Source organism: Anabrus simplex, chromosome 3 (assembly GCF_040414725.1).
Source record: "Anabrus simplex isolate iqAnaSimp1 chromosome 3, ASM4041472v1, whole genome shotgun sequence".
Lineage (NCBI taxonomy): Eukaryota > Metazoa > Arthropoda > Insecta > Orthoptera > Tettigoniidae > Anabrus > Anabrus simplex.
Genome location: NC_090267.1, coordinates 87,453,018 through 87,475,393, shown reverse-complemented (window position 1 = coordinate 87,475,393; position 22,376 = coordinate 87,453,018). Strand labels below are relative to the sequence as shown.

At 39.1% G+C, this 22,376-nt stretch overlaps 1 protein-coding gene across 1 annotated transcript in view; it reads right to left on the bottom strand.

The window, feature by feature from the left end:
* LOC136866005 (vesicular integral-membrane protein VIP36) overlaps positions 1–20,184 on the bottom strand; it is a 189,530-nt gene extending 169,346 nt beyond the window's left edge. The window contains exons 1-2 of the mRNA XM_067142614.2: positions 20,005–20,184; positions 19,805–19,920 (exon numbers count right to left, since the gene is read on the bottom strand). Of these exons, the coding sequence (XP_066998715.2) occupies positions 19,805–19,920; positions 20,005–20,143 (255 nt within the window). The 5' untranslated portion in view covers positions 20,144–20,184. The remainder of the gene's footprint in view (positions 1–19,804; positions 19,921–20,004) is intronic.
* Between the last annotated feature and the right edge of the window lie 2,192 nt (positions 20,185–22,376).

Here is a 22,376-nt window from a genome sequence, read left to right as displayed (position 1 = left end):
GTTGAGAGTGAAGGAGAATTTCCTGTTGTGTATGTTTATCAGGAACTCAAGGGAGACTTCATTATTTAATCGGAACATAGAAAAATGATGAACTCTTCTCAGAAGATCTCTTAAGGTTTCACTTTACTTTGTCCTGCCTGCTGGCTCTTCAGAAATGTGTGCGCGTGTGTTTTATACTCAGGAATCATTCAAGAAGAATATTTTCGCACTGCAAGATGTGTGGTTAAGGTTATTTTTTAACATGTATAACTTTTGCTTTCTCAACGATTCATTTGTTTCTATATTCATCCATGTTTTTATCTCCTTGCAAGATTTGTATTGTTTAATGTAACACCTTGTGTAATATGAATGCCTACACACTGGCCTATTTTCCCATTTTTTGGCTGATGATGACGCCAACACAGCGTCGAAACTAGTCCCAAGTGCAAATACATGTTATAAATAAACCTATAACATTTTTGTATTGAAAAGGTGGAACCTTTCTAGTTTTTCCTATCTTCCATTCTCAGTTCAATACGGACCAAAAATGAAACTCTTATGTTTAAAAAAAAAAAAAAAAGATGAGTGACTGTCGACGATGTGGCAAACCATATGCAACAGGTGAAGGAAGCTGTGCATACGCGGCTTGCTGTGAAACGTAAAACCTTTTTAGCAGAGGGTATCAGAAAGCTTGTGAAACAGTGGACCATGTGCATTGAAAAGCAGGGTGACTATTTTGAAAAATGATATAAATAAAAAGTTTGTACTCTTTTTGTAATAAATTGTAACAATTGATTACAGATACTTATTAATTTGCCCTCGTACTCTGAAACAATACCGTATTTACCCGAATAATCCCCGCACCCTCATTTTAGAAAGGCTCATTTTGAAAAAAATGAAATGAACTAAAATTCCTTTCATCGGAAGAGAAACTTAAGCATAAACAAATATTTCGTATCACTCTGCGAGGTCCACATGGTCTTTACGCAAATATCGCTGCTATGAAATATATTTTCCATGAAAATGTGCAAGTAGGTCTACTTTCGTGACAGGTATTTCATTAATCTGAACTTGCAATAGGCTCGATTCCCTGTAGATGGGAAGATTGATTGTCTCTTGCATCACTAGAATCCTCTCCTAAATTACTTACAAGTTCGTCACACTCCACGTATAACGCCCGTAGGCGGCTGGAATATCTAATTGAAAGATAAAATCACAGCGACGAGTAATATGATCAAGATTTTGCAATTAATAAACGTCCTAGATGGATAAAAGAACGTGCGACATATTTCCAGGACTATGACGACTCTGATTTTCAGACACATTTTAGGTTATCTAAAGCTTCCGAACGTAACCTGGAATTCCCAACACGTAGGTAGACCTAAAATGAATTCTCGATTATAGCTAATATCTTGTACGGTACACGACTGGGTGACATTTTTGTCACCGGTGGTGAGTTGATAGAATCGGTGCTATCATTTAATACTGAAAATTTGTCATGAAACCGTCAATGAAAGACATTTTTGAAGAAGTAAATCAAAGTCAATTGAATTTTTTTTGTTGCTGTAAATTTATGTGCAATTTTATGTGTTTTATTTCTGGTGAAATTTTGTGATTTTAAAGAATTTTCAGGACTCACTGAAGAGACAATTATTTACATAATCATTGAGTGTTAAAAGAAAAGACATTGATTTTTTTGTGGAGATCTCCACTAATATGTTTGTTGTAACTCATTTTTTGTATCACCCTGTAGTTGCCACGTGGAGGTTTCGATCACGAAATCGCTGAGTTTCGCAAGCGAAACCTCTAGAATATATTGTACCATTATATCTGACCGCAAGCATGGATATTTAACGCAGTAATAATTTTGCAGTAGGGCGCCGTTTGTGAGGGCGTGATGCTATACAGAGCGCGGGAATCGAGAAGGTGATTTCCCGAGGCAAGGCGGGGTCAGGTGTGACGAAGAAAGAATATGTGAGGAAGAGAGAAAGAGAGATGGGATTTTGTCGGAGGGAGAGACCTGCCATCTTAACAGAGATTTTTAGCGGGAGCAGACAGGCCCACCACATTACGGAAATTGAGCCGTAATTCCCGTAATTGAAGGTTTTTCAAGAAAATAAAAAGATGGAAATGGTTACTAGAATTTTACGAAGCGGTAGATACTTCTAGGTTTATTAACATATGATTAGATCAATAAATATGTACCAAGCAGAACCACCGTGGGAAGCTCTGCAGTGGCCACATTCCAGACTCAAGTTGTTTCTCGGGACTTCCCCTGGCGTCCTTTGGTGTGCGGCCTCATATAAAAGCTGAGTGATATGGGGGGAGATCATCCAGTTGACTATCATATTGCTGCCGGCCCGCGTCGCACGTCTGCCTAGATTGCTCCAGAAACCCTTTGTTCAGAACAAAGGCTGTGTGTAATTATTACAGTGCGATTAATTATTACAGTGCGATAACTTTGATCCAGTGGATAGGAGACTTACGGAGACAGGTGTGGATCTGTAAGTGGCGCTATATTCAGATACCTATCAATGAGATCGCGTGTGCTTAATGCTATCAGTAACAATAGAAAGCTGTACTTGCAGACTCAACTAAATAGCGGTAGGGGCAAAGCTCCTGAGGTGCCGAGGAAGAGTGGACAATAGACTGAGGAGGTCTATATTTATTCTCTGATAGAATGTTGAATCCAAATTAAGCGGGCGTAAAACAATAACTGAGTGGATAGTTTCTAGAGCAGAAAATAGTTTGTGGTACAGTACACAAGTTAGCGAGTATGCAGCCATATGTGAAGGGAGGACGAGGAGTGTGCATTGTAAAGTGTTAGCGCTGTGTGCTAGCTCAACCTAAGTAAATGTCCAGAATGTGGCGTAGTGGTTAAAGTGAATCTTTCATTATAGTATGAAGTCGAGGTATTCCGAGGGGAGTGAGCGGCTAGAACTTCAGAACGTGGCTTCGAAGATGCCACCTTGAACGAGGCATCCCTCAAGAAGAAGGCGGCACTATGGACCAGCGGGGCAGGAAGAATGGACTCCAAGAATCGAACCTGGATGAGACATCTATCATGATGGGCTAAATCATGCTAGCCATACCCGGAGGGAGAGACGAGGAGATTAATTAAGATAAGTGGACCAATGAATTATTAGATGTATGGTAGAGTTAAGATATCACGCAGAGATAGTAGAATTAAATGTGCAAATATTCATATAGGATTTGATGGTGGCCCATCAGGCTGCATATTAAGATTGTTTGATATATACGGGTAAGAGTAGTTAGATTTGTTTTCTTGTATCTTTATATAAAGCGGACAATGAGGTAATATTTGTTAACGCGGCAAGACGTGGTGTGCCTTGTGATTACATATTTGTTTGCGTACTATAGACCGGATATTTTTCCTCTGGGGTCGATCGTGAAATACATTTTACTTGTAGGATTTGGTAATATATGTAATTCCCATTATATTCCAGGGGAAGGGCAGATATACCTGCGTTGTGTAAGGTATGCAGGCTGATGACATTTATTTAGTTAAGGGGCTCTACTTACGTGTGTTAGACGGGCGTAAACTATAGCGGAGGCGCAGGTTTTAACACTATTCGACTCTGTGCTACTCTGCCAAATGTGGGGTTTGAACCTCTGACTCCCAAGGTTACTGCTGTCGCGCAGCATATTGGTGGTGATGGTTTGATATGATTGAATTGTAGAACACTTCATGTGATTCGACTGCGACCCGAGTGGGTGGTTAATTGAAGTCAGGAGCGTGATGTGAGATGTGTTTTTCCTCACTTATTTTATGCCATTCGCTGGTATGTGTAGAAGCTTGAATGTCCCTTTGTGAAAGAATGTAGGGTAAGACGTCTAGCGGGAGTTTGTTTACAAGTTTCTTTTTGTTGTGGAAGGGGGCTCCAGACCCGACTTCAGGTCAATGTTCGCCTGCTCCGTATTGGGGTGAGCTCGGCCATTTTTAAATTGCTCTGGAGGTCGGTCATTCTCCTTTGGCAGGGAGGTGGTTTTTTTTTTTTTTTGCAAAACTGTGCATCATTTATTTTTATCCATCTTACCTTGTATTTCCTTTCTTGTTGGATTCGCGATCTTAGGGTTGTGTATTCTACTAAGGTGATCTTGGCACTATGCTACTGGTATGATTGCCCTGTTGGCACATGTTTCTGCCTGGTGGACGTGGGTTCACGTCCGTGTAAATATGTAATTGAGGGCGCTATAGTAGGTTATTTTAGTTTAGTTTCATTTACCTATTGTGCTGCTAATTTTTGTGTATATAAATATCCCGGTATGGGAGGAAACTTTCATCATAGCGGTAATCTCTGCAGGTATCCTTAATTCTACCATTATATCATTTTATGTCGCAGACATAGGGATGCAGTTTCCATGTGGGAGAACACATCCGGTTTTTTTTTCTTGGTTCACAGATCGACAAATTTCAGCATAACGTCATTATCCAGATTGTATTTTCTTTGCTTTCCTTTTAATTTGTAGATGTGAGCCTTTGGCGCACTTGTTTTGGGCACTACCGGTGCAATCTTCGTAATTAACTTGTGTTGTGAATACAAACTTATGCTCAAAATTCTGATCACAGCGAAAGTGTTCCTCATTTCGTAGTTTAATGTAGTATTGAGTTCCCCATGATCCTCTCGTCATAAGAACCCAAATTATCGACCATTTCTGCTGATTGCAGCTGAGCTGGTGTCCGTATGCAAGAACAGAAGAGCAGGTAGGTATCATCCTGCAGTATTAATGTGCCCTGTAGGGTACAATATTTCCTACATTACCATATACGGTGCTGTAATGCCATTGACGAAAATAACATTAATTTGTATTGGTGAAACTTCGGGTCGAAATATAGGTAGCTTCCCTGATTGGCTGTTTGAGTATTTCTCAATTTCCGGCCTTTTGGCTCCTTAGCAGGAGCAAGGCTCTGTTCAGCGTCTTTGGTATTCGTATGTCTTAACGATCGGACGCACCTTCTTAGGTGGTCCGCTCACTGGCTCCAGCCATCCCGAGGTAAGCATGTTTTCTTTTCTCAAGTGTAAATTTAAAATGTAAATTCATTTGTGTGGAGTTTACCTTAGACCCTGGTTTTCACCATTTTGATTTTGTAATGCCTTAGTTCGTCAGCTAGGCATATCCTTTGTTTTGGAGGCAATTCCTTTTATTAACCTTTTGTGTAAATGTAAACTTTAATTTTTTTTTCTCGAGTTGCCTCCAGTAACTCCGTGTCAATTTAGTGTACACCTGTTGAGCTATGCGTCCCTCACTGATGTGTATTAGGAGAGGACTGCCCCTCTATAGGCCTCTGCGCTAAATTTAATTTCCGTTGTTTCATTTCCTTGTAACATTTTTAGATTGCCTTGTAAGATGTTTGTAATTATGTCATATTCCCCGTTAAATTTTCATTGTAAATTTCAACATCGAAATCATGTTCACTAATTTAAATGTAATTGTAATTTTGTGTAAATGTTCACTTTGCTGAAGAACCACCAATAGGAACCTCGTGGTTCGAATGAACCTTTTTAAGTGAAGATGTTATATTTTTAATTGGTGTTCTTTATTTCTTGTTTAAATTCCATATGTTGAGTAAAGTCAGACAAAAGGGTTAGTGTACTCACGTTTCTTTCCCTACAACGTCACGTGAGATCTCGTCCTCTGTAGGGTTTCCCGGCCTGCTTCCCATAGATACTTTCTCTAGTTGTCATTGCTATGTGGTTGAAGTTTAAAATGTTTTTCCGGGTGTATCATCGGCTGACGTTATTCTTTCAGGTTTGTTATTTTGGCTTATTAAAACATGACCTGTTTTATATATACCTTGTATTATGTGCTCTCTTCTGTAAAAAGGGGGGCGTTACACTTTTAATGAAGAATGAAGGAATACTGACTTATTTTGAGTGACTTACAATGTGTAGGCCATAATTGGTTTTTCTTATTCCCTTTGTTAATGCTTTCTGCCACCAAGTTCAATAACAATTCACTCTCTTGGAAAGTCATATTAGGCTTCTTTCTCCGTTTCTGCTCAATAGCGGACATAATTTATGCAAATTATTTGCAAACCTCGAATGGAATCAAAAACTTGTTTACAATTCAATAGTGGCGGCAGCATGTAGTCATTTGTTTTCTGTACATCAGTATGAAAAAATGCAGTTCAAACTGAGAGGGAAACGAAAACTTAGTTTTGTAAACTGAGATAATAAATTCTGTGGTGAATACGGAAGTGAGTGTTATCCGAAATAATGCCATATCTGAGTTTTGAAAATCTAAGATAACAGCAAAAGTTACCAACGTTGGAGAATACGGGTCTAAAACACTTCTCACACGTGGTCTCTTTTTACTGGACAGTAACACGACCGATGGTGGATAATTCTTTTCGTGCAATGTAAACACTTGAAATAGACACACCGGCGCCTTTGTAATACAGAAATTGGACATCCAATTATGTGATTTTGAATTAACAGCTGTCTCGTAATTCAGAAATGCCAACCCTCACCAGTTTTTGTGGATTCTGCTTTTCCACATACTGCCTGCTACGTGATATTGTGGCTTTCCTTAAAACACTGAATACAAAAGAATTACGATGTCACTCCATTTTCAACTGTGAAACACACCGAAGTGAGTGAAAGAGCGGAAAGCTACCGCTGCAAGTTCCGGAAGACACGTTCTATTGTGACGTGGAGAAATTTAGAATTTAAATTACTCTGTAAAATACAGTACTATTTAAAAAAAATGTAAAGTCAGTTTAGAATTAAAAGTCTGAATTGTTTTCTGTTTAAATATGACATATGGGGACAGTTTTCTTCCATCTACGGTTGCACAAAGCATAACTGTACACTCAGCATCGAAAACTAGGTGAGCCAGGAGCGCGTTGGCAACCTTGACGCAAATAAAACCCGCACCCCAATTTCGTGCCTCGAATTTTTAAAAAAAATATGCGGGGATTATTCGCCTAAATACGGTAAACGTAAGAAAAATGTAGACATCTTTCTATTGTTGGGAGGGGGAATTATCAGGTCATAATAATGCGTATCTATGGCTCCGCATCACGTGTGCCACATAACCTCTGAAGTTACTGTCCAGTCTTTTCTTAGAATACTATTAAGTTAATTCATTTTTGTCTCAGCAGAGGATCCTTTGGAATGCTGAACGCTATTATGTAGCCATCTGCTTGGCTTGACTAGTAACTGCTCTTATAGCCTGCTAAACAACAGTTTTCAGGCATCTGTGAATATAAATATCCACAAATTATATTAATTACTATCATAAATGCACACAGGAATAGAGATTTAATGAAGTCTATATTGAATTTAACATAAGTAACAATTTTGTCACAAAATATAATAATTTCAACATGAGTGATATTAATTAATTAATTAATTTATTTATTTATTTATTTATTTATTTATTTATTTATTTATTTACAGAGTTTACTCCCACATTGGAGCACTTAAATCAGACTACAACAAATTTATCTTCCTTTTCTTCTCCCAAAAAGTCTTGAGTCTGGTTGACCTGGCTGCCCTCTCCGCATCCGTTATAACATATTGTTTCCTCTGTACAGTGGTCAGAGGAAGCCTGATGCATTTATTCTTCAAAATACTTCTCTCACCTCTGTTTTCTATGGTTTGCATGGTAATATTCAACTCCTCCAAATCACTTTGAACTTCTTTAAACCAATTTTTTTAAATTTACTATTCCAAAAGTAATTAAATAATTGTTTTAAAACTCTGTTATCACTTAATCGAAATATATGACAAAAAAAGGCAATTCTTCTTTTTCTCATCGTGTCTGTGATGGACTCACTTTCCCAGTGATAATAATAATAATAATAATAATAATAATAATAATAATAATAATAATAATAATGCTTTATGTCCCACTAACTATTTTTTTCAGTTTTCGGAGACACAGAGGTGCCGGAATTGAGTCCCACAGGAGTTCTTTTACGTGCCAGTAAATCTACCGGCACGAGGCTGATGTATAAGGCCAGTGTCTCAAACGTCTGAGCAACTCAGCCCGGCATATCAAACTTAAATGAAATGGAGTATGGCTTTTAGTGCCGGGAGTGCCCGAGGACATGTTCGGCTCGCCAGATGCAGGCCTTTTGATTTGACTCCCGTAGGCGACCTGCGCATCGTGATGAGGATGAAATGATAATGAAGACGACACATACACCCAGCCCCTGTGCAAGAGAAATTAACCAATGATGGTTACAATTCCCAACCCTGCCGGGAATAGAACCCAGGACTCCTGTGTCCAAAGACCAGCATGCTAACCATTTAGCCATGGAGCCGGACACATCAAACTTAACATACACTAAAACCAACAGCCGTTTTACAAGAATGAGGCACATATCCTTCAATAAATGAGCAGATAATATAAGTAAACCATATTATCACAAAGTTAATAATGAACCACCTGTGGTATTAAACCAAGAAGAAGGTTATTAAATAATTGGATAACGACCTTAGTTGATATTAATTCATGCAAATGGTGATACACATTGACAGATTAAGGAAATTAAAAAGGATATGGAAGAACTAGAAATAACTGAATAATTTGCAAATCAAAACAGAAAATTTAAAGAAACTGAAAAACATAAAAATAAGATTTAAACCAAAAACAGACAAACTACATACAATGAAAAGGGTATTTACAGATGAAGAACGACAGAAAAGATCAGAATGAATGAAAAGCTACTGGGCAATTTGGAAAGAAAACTTATAGAAGATGGCCAGAAAATGATTGACTTAAGTGGTCCAATGACGAAGAAGAATAAGAAGAAGAAATGTACAAGGGATATTACTTACCAATAATGACATATGCAGCAGAAACCTGGACAATGACTGAGAGATGAGAGTAGAATGCACACAGCTGAGGAGTATGGTACAGAAGACAAGGAGGAATAGGGTGAGAAATGAAGACAAAAAGAGCAAAATGTGCAAAAATTAAATGATAAACTGGAAAAGAACAGATTGAGATGGTTTGGACATCTCAAGCAAATGAAAGAAGAAAGACTGCCAAGACAAGCACTGGAAAGACAGATGACAAGAAAGACCAAGATTACAATGGACTGTGAAGAACAGCATAGGACAACGGAACTTGGACTGGAGCACAGCATTGGCTGAGGAACGCTGGAGAGACAGGACAAAGTGGAGAGGAACCATATTTTCCCTCATCTAGTGCCAGCTGGAAAAGGAAGTACCTGCCAAATGACTGTATAATGTTTATTCATTAGCTCTGTTGGTTATTGAAATGGCTTTGTGCAGAGGGTGTGTTACAAATATTAGCGATTTCATACTTAATTATAAGAACAACTTGGGTAACTCAGTACAGTTGTATCAACATCACAAGTATGTGAAAGGTGTTGGCATCAAGTAAAATTAATTGTGAATAACAATCGCACAGTTTTTGGCGGTGACCAATGTCGTTGGTATGTAAGTGGGTGGAAAAACGTTTTCTTTACGGATTCCAAGTTGTCCTCATATGATATAGCTTATTTCGCAGTCCTGTGATGTCTTAATCTTTGTCCCTTACTGTCAAGTTAAGTTGGGTTTTCCTGGGAAAACTATTGTTGATTCGAGCAACTTTTGTCATGAGGTGTGTGTTGGGTGGGTCGACGTCAACAATAAAAAAATAAATACGATGGCCCCATATAATTGTCGAAATTGATGAATTCAGCAAGTCAAAATACCACAGAGGGAGGCATATGGAAGGACAGTGGCTCTTTGGGGAGTGGGGGAGAGACACACAAAACCATTTTTGTTGTATCTGAGGAGAAAACGGACAAGGAGACGTTGCTGGCAGTTACTAAAGGCTGGGTATTGCCTGGAAAAATAATTATTTCTGATTGCCTGGAGCATGAAAGATTCGTGCACCTTCATGCAAATCACTCTATTCAGTTTGTTAACATTAGGAAGAGTGTCACAACAACAGGAGAAACATGAGGGTGCTGCCTAACGACAGGCCAACCTTTCACACCCACCACAGTGAGAATTGCTGGAGACATATGAAGCATAGTAGCTACTCGATCCCAGTATTCGGCAGGAATAAAGTGCATTTCGCAGGCTACCTTGCGGAATTCCTGTTTGAAACATCGTTCCCCTTAAGGGACAAGGGTACACGAGCTCTTTAAGGTTGCCAGTGAGCTATACCTCCACTACATTAAAGCAAGTTTCATAGGAAAATATTGTCGTTCTGTATTCTTTGCACAGGTTGGTAACGGAATGTATTTCTCTTGATTGCTGGGAAAGACGTTATACCCGATAAGGCAATCATATGTCAGCCAACGGCAATGCCTGTACCTGTTCGAGGAATGAAGAATGGTGCGTGCTACATTAATTAAATTATAAAAGTAAATTAACTTCGGGGGTGGGCTGGTGAGTCCCTGGCTATTGTAATGAATACAGTACATCTCTCCTCTAAAAGGAATTCAACATAAGATTTGCAACATTTCAGCTTCCTAATAATGTTACGCACCACCCTGCCGTTTTTACGGACTGCCCGGCTAACATAACCTAGATATATGTGCTAGTTACATAATAATAAATATATGAGTCATTGGGTGCTCCAAATTAAAATGTAAATACTGTAAGACTGTTTATTTAAATGAGAAATCTTCATTATTGTCAGCATAATTGCATAAATTGCATTGGAGTTTAAATGTTTAGCTTGACTACAACATAATATCATGCGCAAGTGGTGTCAATTCCATGGGACGTCACAAACCCGTATGGTACTCCACAGCAACCAAGTGGTAAGCTCCGGTGTTACATGATTATGAACAAGCAGTAGAACACTAGAGGATTAAAATAATCTGTTATATCTTGTTTGTGTCTGGCTCCATGGCTAAATGGTTAGCATGCTGGCCTTTGGTCACAGGGGTCCCGGGTTTGATTTCCGGTAGGGTCGGAAATTTTAACCATCATTGGTTAATTTCGCTGGCATGGGGGCTAGGTGTATATGTCATCTTCATCATAATTTCATCCTCATCACGACACGCAGGTCGCCTACGGGCATTTAATCAAAAGACCTGTATCTGGCGAGCCGAACATGTCCTCGGACACTCCCGGCACTAAAAGCCATACGCCATTTCATTTAATTTCATATCTTGTTCATGATAGTAAAACTAAAGTAGTCCAATTTTGCAGTTAATATTTACCTGTCTGATATTACTGTTAATGCCCTGAGGGGAATAAACTGAAATTTTATCACATTCATTTTTTACGTAGTATTCCCCGCCTGACTATTCATCCCTGCCACCCAGCTGACGAACATTTCTGGGGAGAACACTGAGTACCGGATAGTAAAATTCTACCAGTCTGAGAAAGAAGCCTTCACGCATGAATAAAGAATGTCTACAAGCCATAGCAGTCTTTCTAGAAGACATCAATGAAACCTTGCAAGAACTGAAAGGCAAATTGTTCACCATTTTCATGGACTACCAGAAGGCATTCGACCTACCTGACAGTACGATACTGACTGCAAAATTGGAATACATGCTTGGAGAAAAACCTGATATGAATCATAAGTGCAATACTGCAATACAATCTTATACATGACAGCACAACCCAGTCGAGACCCATCCTACAAATGAAAGGTGTATTACAAGGCGATCCAATCAGTCCTCTATTATTTAACATTGTAGCAGCGTATGTAATAGATTTTTTTTTTAAACATAATTTTGCTTTACGTTGCAATGACACAGATAGGTCTTACGACGATGGTGGGATAGGAGAAGGCTAGGAGTGGGAGGGAAGCAACCATGGCTTTAAGGTTTAGCCCCAGCATTTGTCTGGTGTGAAAATGGGAAACCATGGAAAAGCATCTTCAGGGCTGCCGAATGCAAGCTAATAGTTATGTGAACCCAAACCGCACAGATGTAATCGATATATCAGAAAACCAGTCTTCAACAAAAATGTATATGTATGCTGATGATATGATTATTACAGTGAGGAAGATAGAAAACCTCCAACAGATTAGAGGTGAAACTTCCACGGTGTGTAGAATTATTTAGTTTATTTCTGGGCTGAACCGTGTTGTTGTTACCTGCACATTACGTATAGTTTGCCGACGTTTTGAATACATTGCAGTATTTCTTTTTCATGTGACTGCTGCCTGAGAGACCGACTACCTCGGATCGAGTAGAAGTATTTCATTCGCCTTGAAAAAGAATACTGCAATATATTCGAAACGTCTGCAAACTGTACGTAATGTACAGGTAACAACAACACGGTTCAACCCGGAAAATAAACTAAATAACTCCAACAGATTGTTAAATTGATCAGACTTAAACAGTCTAACTATAAATAAGAAGAAGACTGCTCAGGTAAACTTCTGAAAAGGAGGAAGAAGAGGAGCCTGAGATACCATATCTTTCAGAGAGGCTATCCTAAGTGTCACAAACTCCTTTAAATATCTATGGGTAATACTTCAGCTGACAGAGACCACTTTCAGTATCCACAGAAAGGAAAAAGCTTTTTTTCTTTTTTTTTTGAACAATTTGCTTTACGTCGCACTGACACAGATGGATCTTATGGTGATGATGGGATAGGAAAGGGCTAGAAGTGAGAAGGATTGCGACTGTGGCCTTAAGGTACCTACAGCCCCAGCATTTGTCTGGTGTGAAAATAAAAATAAAAAAAGCTATAATGGCCATAAGAGCCATAAACAACATACCACATATATAAATGTTATAGATTGATGTAGCAATGAAACTCTTTAAATACAAAATAGTCCCAGTTTTGAGTTATGGTATTCACATAGTTTTGGAGCATCTTAAGTTTTGGGGAAAGTGAAGGCTACATTTCTTAAGAGAGCACTGAGAGTATCAAAACACACCCCATCTCATTATGTTTATGTATTAACCAAGGAACCATTTCCTGATTGAAGATCTGAAAACGAATCAGCAATTGAGAAATGTAGTGACCAGACTAGCAGGGCATGGTTTCCATCACAAGCTGTGCACTGTTTGTAACTTTCATATAGTGTCTGACGAGAGAAACTGCATATTTTGCAGAAGGAAGTATGATAAATACCATTTTCTGAACAACAACAAATGCACTAAACAGTGACTGAACTCAGTGCCGAAGGCCAAAACATTTGTAATTGCGAACTTCTGCATGTTTTACCTTTATCTTATAGTGAAAAAAAAAAGTGTACTGGATTAAATTCTGCATGATTATTTCCTCATATCCAATTCCGGCAGCATATGAACAGAGTGTGACATTCATCTGTCTATATATTTTATAATGTTGGTTCCGGTATCTGCTTAACTAAAGATGAAGACTTGATGGACCAGACTCTTTGGATCTGTGAACTAGAGTACATCGAGGAAGAACTACGGCATCTTGATCAAGCCTTACAATCCAATGGCTATACGGTACAAGATCTCAGGAGAGCATTCCATCCCAGAAGACAGCCAGCTGACAAACGAGAACCACTCAGAAAGAAAGGTATTGATTTTTTGGTGTCTATTTGGGATGTTATGGATCATATTGGAAGGCTCCTTAAATGTTACGATGTTAAGACCATTTTCAGCTGACCCAGCAGCTACGAAACATGTTATGTTCTGCCAAAGATCCATGTGACCCTCTAATATTTACTGGAGTCTATAGGATACCATGCAGCTGTTTATATTGACACGACTGGCAGTAGTGTCAAGACTTGCCTGACGGAGCATAAAAGGAACTGTTGTCTGGAGCAATATGTTAAGTCAGCACTAGCAGAGCATGAGCTGCTTGACAGAAAACATGAGATCCGTTACGTGGATGCCGATATACTGGCCACAAAATCTCACTTCCACGTCCACCTCTACAGGGAAGCTATTGAAATACACAAACATCCAGGATAACTTCAACAGAAAGGACAAAGGACTGAAGCTCAGCAAGGCATGGTATGTCCCCTTATATAACTCATGGCCGAAGTCAACTAAGATCAGTGACATCCACCCAATCAGAGGACCAATCAGAGGTGTACAATCCTACAACAACTGGAAGAGAGATTAGAGATGAATGACTGGTGCAGGGTGATTGTCCCCTATTGTTAGTTGAGGAGAGTGCCGATAGGAGCATCGTTATGTGCTACCAACTGTAACACTTTATACAGTTTTTCTTGATTAGACTGCACCCTTCTAGGCTAGTGACAAAAGATCATCAGTTCAACGCATCAGGGTGTTTAACAGAAAGCTTCTCAAAAGGAGTGAGTGGGTGCTCCTTTTTACTTCAGCCATTGGCACACATCTTTTTTTTTTAATAGCTTCTTTATTGGCTTCCCTGGCTATACATAAAAAAGCCATTGGTCTAACACATCAGGGAAGTTTGGCAGAAAGCCTCGTGACAGCCATTGGCCCACATGATTGGTACCCGTGATGCATTTGATATTATAACTCTTTTATTAGGACCCATTAGCGAGGCAAAGTCGACTATTACGACTAACTACATTGAATTATCGGAGCTTCATAAAATGTATCCAATGGCAGTTCAGTGAAGGGTTGTAGGTAATGGTGGAAGATGTCCCTGTATTTGGTTATAAAAGTAAGTTTCTTCTGGGGGTAGGATTGTGCGATTCTAGCATCAGCAATAAACACACACCTCCTCGTCAAGCAGATTCGTATCACACTGTGTAATGAATTACATGCTGGCCCAGTCACCTTAAGGTGCTACCCTAAAAGGAGGCAACAATTTGACATTCCACATGAATGTGTTAGGCCCTATAGTTCCAAGAGCACTCACCATCCAAGAATTTTACCAACAATGTAATGTAATTAAAAGCCAATTAAACAAACTAAAACAGCATAATGAAATATTTGTTTGTCCAACCCTTGTCCTGTTTCTCTTCAGGTTCGGGTACGAGACGAGACAAATCTGTTGTGGCGGATTTTTATGACCGGATGGTGTTCCTGTCATCAACCTCATCAGAAGAGTTAATTAGATAAAATGAATGAAGTGACAGATGAGGGAGATGGTGAAACACAGTGCCGGCACATAGCCTACTCCTTTCGAATAGGACCAAGGGGTCTGCTCAAGGCTTAACGTCCATATCCGATGGACGAATCACCACCAACAGTGTCATATGCCCTCACTCCATATGAGCACTGCGGAGAAGTTTGGAATTTAATCCAGACTTTTGGCACGCAATCTGGTAATTGTATACCACCACCTCCCCTACCCTGCCAGCCAATGTTCTCATGGAGTGAAAATTTTTTACACCAACGGGACTCAAACTGGCCAAACACGGTGTCAGACCGTGTAGACTTCAATGCCTTAACAATCATGGCCACCAGGTGGGCTACAACAGTAAATTGAAATATATGATAAATAAACCTATGTACCTCATTCCTAGTTATGTTCCGAGACCAATAAACAATTCCAAACAAAATATAGCCTACTGGGGGACTTGTGCAAGATATCTCCTATACTATAATCCATTAGCTTCATAGTCCGTATTGATAGTTCAAGTACACAAGTATGAAGGATGAGTTGATTAGGTGGAGAACTCATCCTTCATACTTGTGTACATCTCCTATATTCATAAAATATGTATGTGGTGGAGTAGCCCTTTGGTGAACTACTGGTGAAATAAGGAATACACAAATCAGTACAATATTAGACAGTCTTACTTATTACTTAATGTAATCTTTGATTTTTTAACATTTATGGCATCTAGTTGAACGGAAGCAAATGCAAGTGCATTATTATACAGACGAATATTCCGGAAGTAATTTTTGGTTTTACTATTATTCTTTTCTTAACAGATAATTACAGCATAATATAATGCCATAACACAAGCGTCCTAGTGGCCAAAATGTGAAGTGGACAGCAATGACCTTGCATGAAAATGCAGGAAAATCAAAGAAGGTAGGGAGAATAGAGAAACTAGAAAACAACTAATGAGGGAACTGAATAGAGTAAAAAGGAAGCAAAAGAGAATTATATGAATGGCATTCTTCAAGAGGGTAATGACCACAAAGGGAAATGGAAAAAGCTGTATTCATATATTAGGAATCAAAAAGGAAAAGGAATCCAAATTCCTACAATGGTGGGAGAAGGGGGTGAACACTATTTAACAGATACTGAGAAAGCAAACCTCTTTAGTAGGGAATTCCGAGATTCAGTAGAAGATTGTCAGGACTTGGAAACCGTAACAGAAGATAGAGAGGGAGAGACACAGAGGGAAACAAGAAGCTTCTCATTCACAAATGAAGATATTTTCAGAGAAATCCAACTGCTTCAGCAAGGAAAAGCAGCAGGAAGTGATCAAATTACTGGGGAGGTATTAAAGACAATGGGGTGGTATATAGTGCCTTATTTAAAATTTCTCTTTGACTATGTCATAAATAATAGTGTGATACCAAAGGAATGGAAGGAATCTATAATAATACCAATTTATAAAGGAAAGGGTGATAAAAGGAAACCAGAGAACTACAGACCAATCAGCCTGACCAGTATAGTTTGTAAAATACTGGAGAGTTTAATAGCAAAGTACATCAGAGGGATATGTGATGATAAAAATTGGTTCATGAGGAGCCAGTATGGATTTAGAAAGAAATTTTCTTGCGAGGCACAACTGGTGGGATTTCAGCAGGACATATCAGATCAGTTAGATTCAGGAGGCCAGTTAGATTGCATAGCCATAGATCTTTCCAAAGCCTTTGATAGAGTGGAACATGGAATATTATTAAAGAAATTGGAGGGAATAGGATTGGACGTAAGGGTTATACGTTGGATAAGAACATTTCTAAATTCAAGGGTTCAGAAAGTCAAAGTAGGAAATAACATATCACAGGAAGAGAAAGTCTGGAAGGGAATTGCACAGGGTAGTATAATCGGTCCGTTACTTTTCTTAATATACGCAAATGACTTAGGGAACAATATAACATCGAAAATAAGATTGTATGCAGATGACATAATTGTTTATAGGGAAATAAATAACATTGAGGATTGTTCAGAATTACAAAGGGACCTTGACAGTATCCAGGAATGGGTTGAAGAAAATAATATGAAGATTAATGGAGCCAAATCAACTGTTACAACTTTTACAAACAGGAGCTTTAAAACTGAATTTGAATATACTTTGGATGAGGTAGTTATACCAAAAGATGGCAAGTGCAAATACTTAGGTGTGAGACTTGAAAGTAATTTGCACTGGAAGGGTCATGTTGATGACGTTGTTGGGAAAGCATACAGATCGTTACATGTCATAATGAGGCTACTTAAAGGATGCAACAAAGAATTAAAAGAAAAATGTTACTTAAGTATGGTTCGTCCATTATTGGAATATGCAAACAGTGTTTGGGATCCTCACCAAGAATACCTAATAAAAGAACTAGATGGTGTGCAGAGGAAAGCAGCAAGGTTTGTAACAGGGGATTTCAGGAGAAAGAGTAGTGTATCAGAAATGTTAAAGGAACTTGGGTGGGAAACTTTAAGTAAGAGAAGGGAGAATAGTAGACTTATAGGATTATATAGAGCCTATACAGGAGAAGAAGCATGGGTAGATATCCGTGAGAGGCTTCGGTTGGAAAATAATTATATTGGTAGAACTGACCACAAGTACAAAATTAGAAGGAATTTTAGCAGAAGCGATTGGGGTAAATTTTCTTTCATTGGGAAGGGCGTGAAGGAGTGGAACAGTTTACCAGGGGTAGTGTTTGATCCTTTTCCAAAATCTGTACAGATATTCAAGAAGAGAATAAACAACAACAGAGATAATAAATTAAATGTTAGAGGGCATTCGACCAGTGCAGGATATTGTAAATAATAAATGTGTGTGATTAAATTAATTCCATCCCCTGGTCTAAGGAGTTTGGACAGCCCAAGTAGGAGACTGCCTGTAGGGGTGAAGTACAGTGGGGACTTCGAGAGCCCTGGGACCGCTACGGTAGCTGTGAAGGCCCTTCAGGAACTCTGAAAAGTGGTGGCAAAAGGGGCTCTGGTTAAGACGCAGCAGGTCGTTATGCTACTTAGGTTCCAAAATGGGTAAAATATAAATATGTAAATAAATGCTATGTAAATTTTAATCTTATACCAGTTGTATAGTATTATTAGAAGTAATTTCACATACCGTACTGTATATGAGTTGACTATGTTTGTAAGATATTATAAGTAGAATTTTGTAAACAATATAAATTTATTAAGGATGATGTGTGTGTTTAATAGAAAAAAATTATTAGCGTAAATTGTATAATATTGTATTCTAGGAAAATTTTATTCGTCTCATGTTAATTTAAAATTTAGTGCTTGACAATAATGTATTTTAGTGTACCATTTGCCACCGAGGTAGACACCTCATTTGCAAATAAAGAGATTTTGATTTGATTTGATTTGATATTTTCCTATAGCAACAGTATTTGCAAATTGCACACTTCGTATAATTTTTTAAACTCATTTTTTAAAAGAATGTATCGATATTTATGAAATGAGAGTGCAATTCGTCACAGCTAATGTCTATTCTCTTTCTTTTGAGTGCTCATTTGTCACTATCGGTTACTTGTGAGTGTCGCAAAAGGGATCTATACTAATGAAATAATATACATGATAATACACATTAACTATGAAATAGCTCAGAAATACTCACAGAACACCATTTAACAGTTATACAATGATAGATAAGATACCATTTCCGTACCCGGTGTGCAGACTTAGAGATGGTAAAAATCATATAAAAATGATATGCAACAATACCTAGTAGCAGAAAGGAGAGATCCTTCCTTTATGCTTGCCAGAAACCCACCATCCCACCCCAAGAAATATTCTTACTTAAATAGAAGAATTAAAACTGAAACTGTGTAAATTAGCTGATTGCGACCATGTGCTGTGTTCCTATTGGACAGCCAATGTTCGCAATGTGTTCCTATTCGCCGGACAAGCTTCCTAATGTCTCCCACAGAGCAAGTACAGGGCTGCCATATTCGCTAAAAGTATGAGAACCATCAATTTCAAAGTTTGGTAAAAGTAAGAAAACCACCACTTTACAAGTGTCATGGCGTGTGCTGGATGTAAGTGTTCTATCCGCGACATCATAACCTTGCGTTCAGACGAAGTGATATTCACGGATTTTATGGTTTTGTCACTAACATACCCTAATGTATCCAGACCAATTGTTTTGTCACTAACCTACCCTCACGTATCCAGACTAATTGTTTTATCACTAACCTATCCAGACCAATGGAGGTGTCATGCGGGATACTAGAGGCCTAAGGGCCGCTTCGCTACTCTAAACTGGAGGCTTTGCTTGCCCCCAGGCCAATGGTCTAGTCACTAATAGTCACTAACCTACCGTAATGCTTGCTTGCTTGCTGTTTAAAGGGACCTAACGGTCATCGGCCCCTACCCTAATGCATCCAGACGAATTGTTTTGTCACTAACCTACCCTAATCAATCCAGACCAATGGTTTTGTCACTAAGAATGCATAAGTTGGCAAGCCTCCCGAGTGTTACGGGACGTCGCCCTAGCCGCGCCATGTTTGATCTCTAACCTCACTTTCGCACACCGGGTACGGAAGGTTTACCATTGATAACCTGCTCTGTTCTCGCATACCTCTACAGAAGAAGAACAAACAATGGTAAATAATGGAGAGTTACAGTGTACATAACTCTATGTCGTTAGCAGATCAGTCACAATCAAGAATCAGTGGTGAAGAGACCACTTGGTGATAAGCAGAGGACTACAGTTAAGTCCCGTCAAATGAAGCCAAACAATACCTTTGGACTCTCTCAGGAATAAGTTGACTATTTTCCTTTAACAAGAGTAACAGCTGCTCTTTAAACAATGGTGTGCAGTAATTATTCTTTACTAAAAGGTTATGTTCTAAACCAAAACATACCACTGAATTCCAAAGAGCCCCTTGTTTACTTTGCACATCAGGAGTGAGTCTGACGTAATTATTCGTAACAATTGTACTGCCCATGAAATCCCAGTACGGAATAGTCATGCCAGAGCCTGAAAGATAAGAAATATAGGTAAATTACATCACAATAAACAACACCGTGCAGAAAGGAGAAGGTTAATTCAGACATAATGTACCTTGGTATGGCTTGATGAGGGAATGCTCTCTTTTCATGTAATCTTTCGTGTTCCATTCCGCACTAGTAATTAAACTAGTTAGCAAAACTACAATCAATATTAATAAAGTCTTCGGCATAATCTCCACGTAACTCAACATTATAAAACTTATCGTACACAACTTGTTACACCGACAGTACTTCAACTTTTTTGACGATTAATGACAGGAAACACTGTGTTCAAAACACACTTAAATTAATTAAATTATTTTGCATTATTCCTGCCTTCCGTGGAATATTGAGAAAAATAATGATATAATTCAAACAATACATTTACATTCCCTCTTTTTCTAAATTATATTTTTCATTTTATATTACTACAGGCTTTACGTAGTATACGAGGGACAACATCGACATTACTGGTACACCAATCGATGCCAATCGACAAAGGCAAATGCAATTGTAGTTGGTCTTGGACTCTCGGACACTGCCTGCTCGATCTGCATCCGATGGCTTGGTTGGAACATGCAGGACAAGTCTTGGAACATGGGAGATATCATCGATAAAAAAAAAATTACACTATCGGTACTGCATTTGCTCGAAAGACTTTTTTTTTTGAAATACTATAAACATTTACTGCAGTGCGTACATTTGTACATTTAAAGGATGGAAATTGCTGGTTCATGCAAAGGATTATTGTAAACACTTATTCCCGTCATTTTAGAGCCTCCATAGCTCAGGCGGCAGCTCGCCGGCCTTTCACCGCTGGATACCGTGGTTCAAATCCCGGTCACTCTATGTGAGATTTGTGCTGGACAAAGTGGAGGTGGGACAGATTTTTCTCCGGGTACTCCAGTTTTCCCTGTCATCTTTCACTCCAGCAACACTCTCCATTAACATTTCATTTCATATGTCAGTGCGACAGGCTTCGGCAGCCGGCACATTTCCTATCCTCGCCTCTAGATGAGGGCTTCATTCCATTCCTGACCCGGTCGAATGACTGGAAACAGGGTGTGGATTTTCATTCCCGTCATTGTCTTTGCAATCAACGATTGTGACTTTTTTTTTTTTTGCACCATAGAATAATAATAATGTTATTGGCTTTACGACCCACTAACTAGTTTTTACGGTATTTGGAGACCAGAGAAACAATGAAATGCCATTTGGTCCTTGTTTCAATGACGGTGAAATACTGGCATTCACCTCCCCGCGGTAGAGAGGGGGCAACGATTGCATAAAAAAATTATATTTTATATGCAGGCGGCTAACGAATGAAGAGACCGATTATCTCCCGGTATAAGGAGATTCCCTATACCAAGTGCCAACCGTCTCTTTGAGAGTGGATGAGCGGGTATGGGTAAGGGCACTCTATTGTCCTGGGGACAAGAAATTGTTTCCAAAGGCGGAGGAACCAGTTTGATCAACGGCATTAAGATGCAGAAGGTGATGATGATGCTTGTTGTTTAAAGGGGCCTAACATCGAAGGTCATCGGCCCCTAGGATGCAGAAGGTAACGGGAAACCACTGCATTAAAGATCCTGAGAGATATTCCAATAAATTCACATGGCATGGGCGCATGGGCGCCCGCAGGATCTTTTCCAGGGGGGGGGGGCACATTAACAATTTCGTGAATATAAAACCAATATAACGTCAGCAACATTAAGTTGTTTACAAAAATTTCCAGTTATAACAGATGTCAGTAAGTTCAGTTTATGAACTAATCTGGTATGATATTAAACAATTGAACATCAACATTTCTAGAATTCCAGGGGGGGGGGGGACCCCCCTCCCCACTTGCGGGCGCCCATGGGCATGGCTGCAATGTCGGGATCAGAGCTGGCCGTGTGGATCGTCTACTTCCGTTTGGAGACGACGTATTAAGAAGAAGAAGGAGTTCTTTTACGTGCCAGTAAATCTACCGACACAAGGCTGACGTATGTGAGCACCTTCAAATACCACCGGTCTGAGCCAGAGTCGTACCTGCCAAGTTGGGGTCAGAAGGCCAGCGCCTCAACCGTCTGAGCCACTCAACCCAGCGACAGCATAGAATAAGATAACGTTTTGTCATATAGTTCACAAATACAGTTCTCATCTGGGAAGTGGAATCTTGTAATCTTACAAACATTGTGGCGAAACCCATGAACAGCAGTCCGTGTTACCGGATGTCTCAATTCATAGTTGCACTGTTTCCAATGGTCGGATGTCATTGCTTCCGTGCAGTAAAAGTCGGTTCATATGTCTGTTTTTTGTTGTTGTTGATTGTTGTTGATTTTGTAGCTGAAAATGGGAGCTGGTATCTTATATAGGTCCTCTCAAAGAGGGTTCCTAAGTCAATCTCGATAGTGTTGAATTAGACAGACTTAGCAGGTGCTGAGATATGTTGCTTTTGCTTTT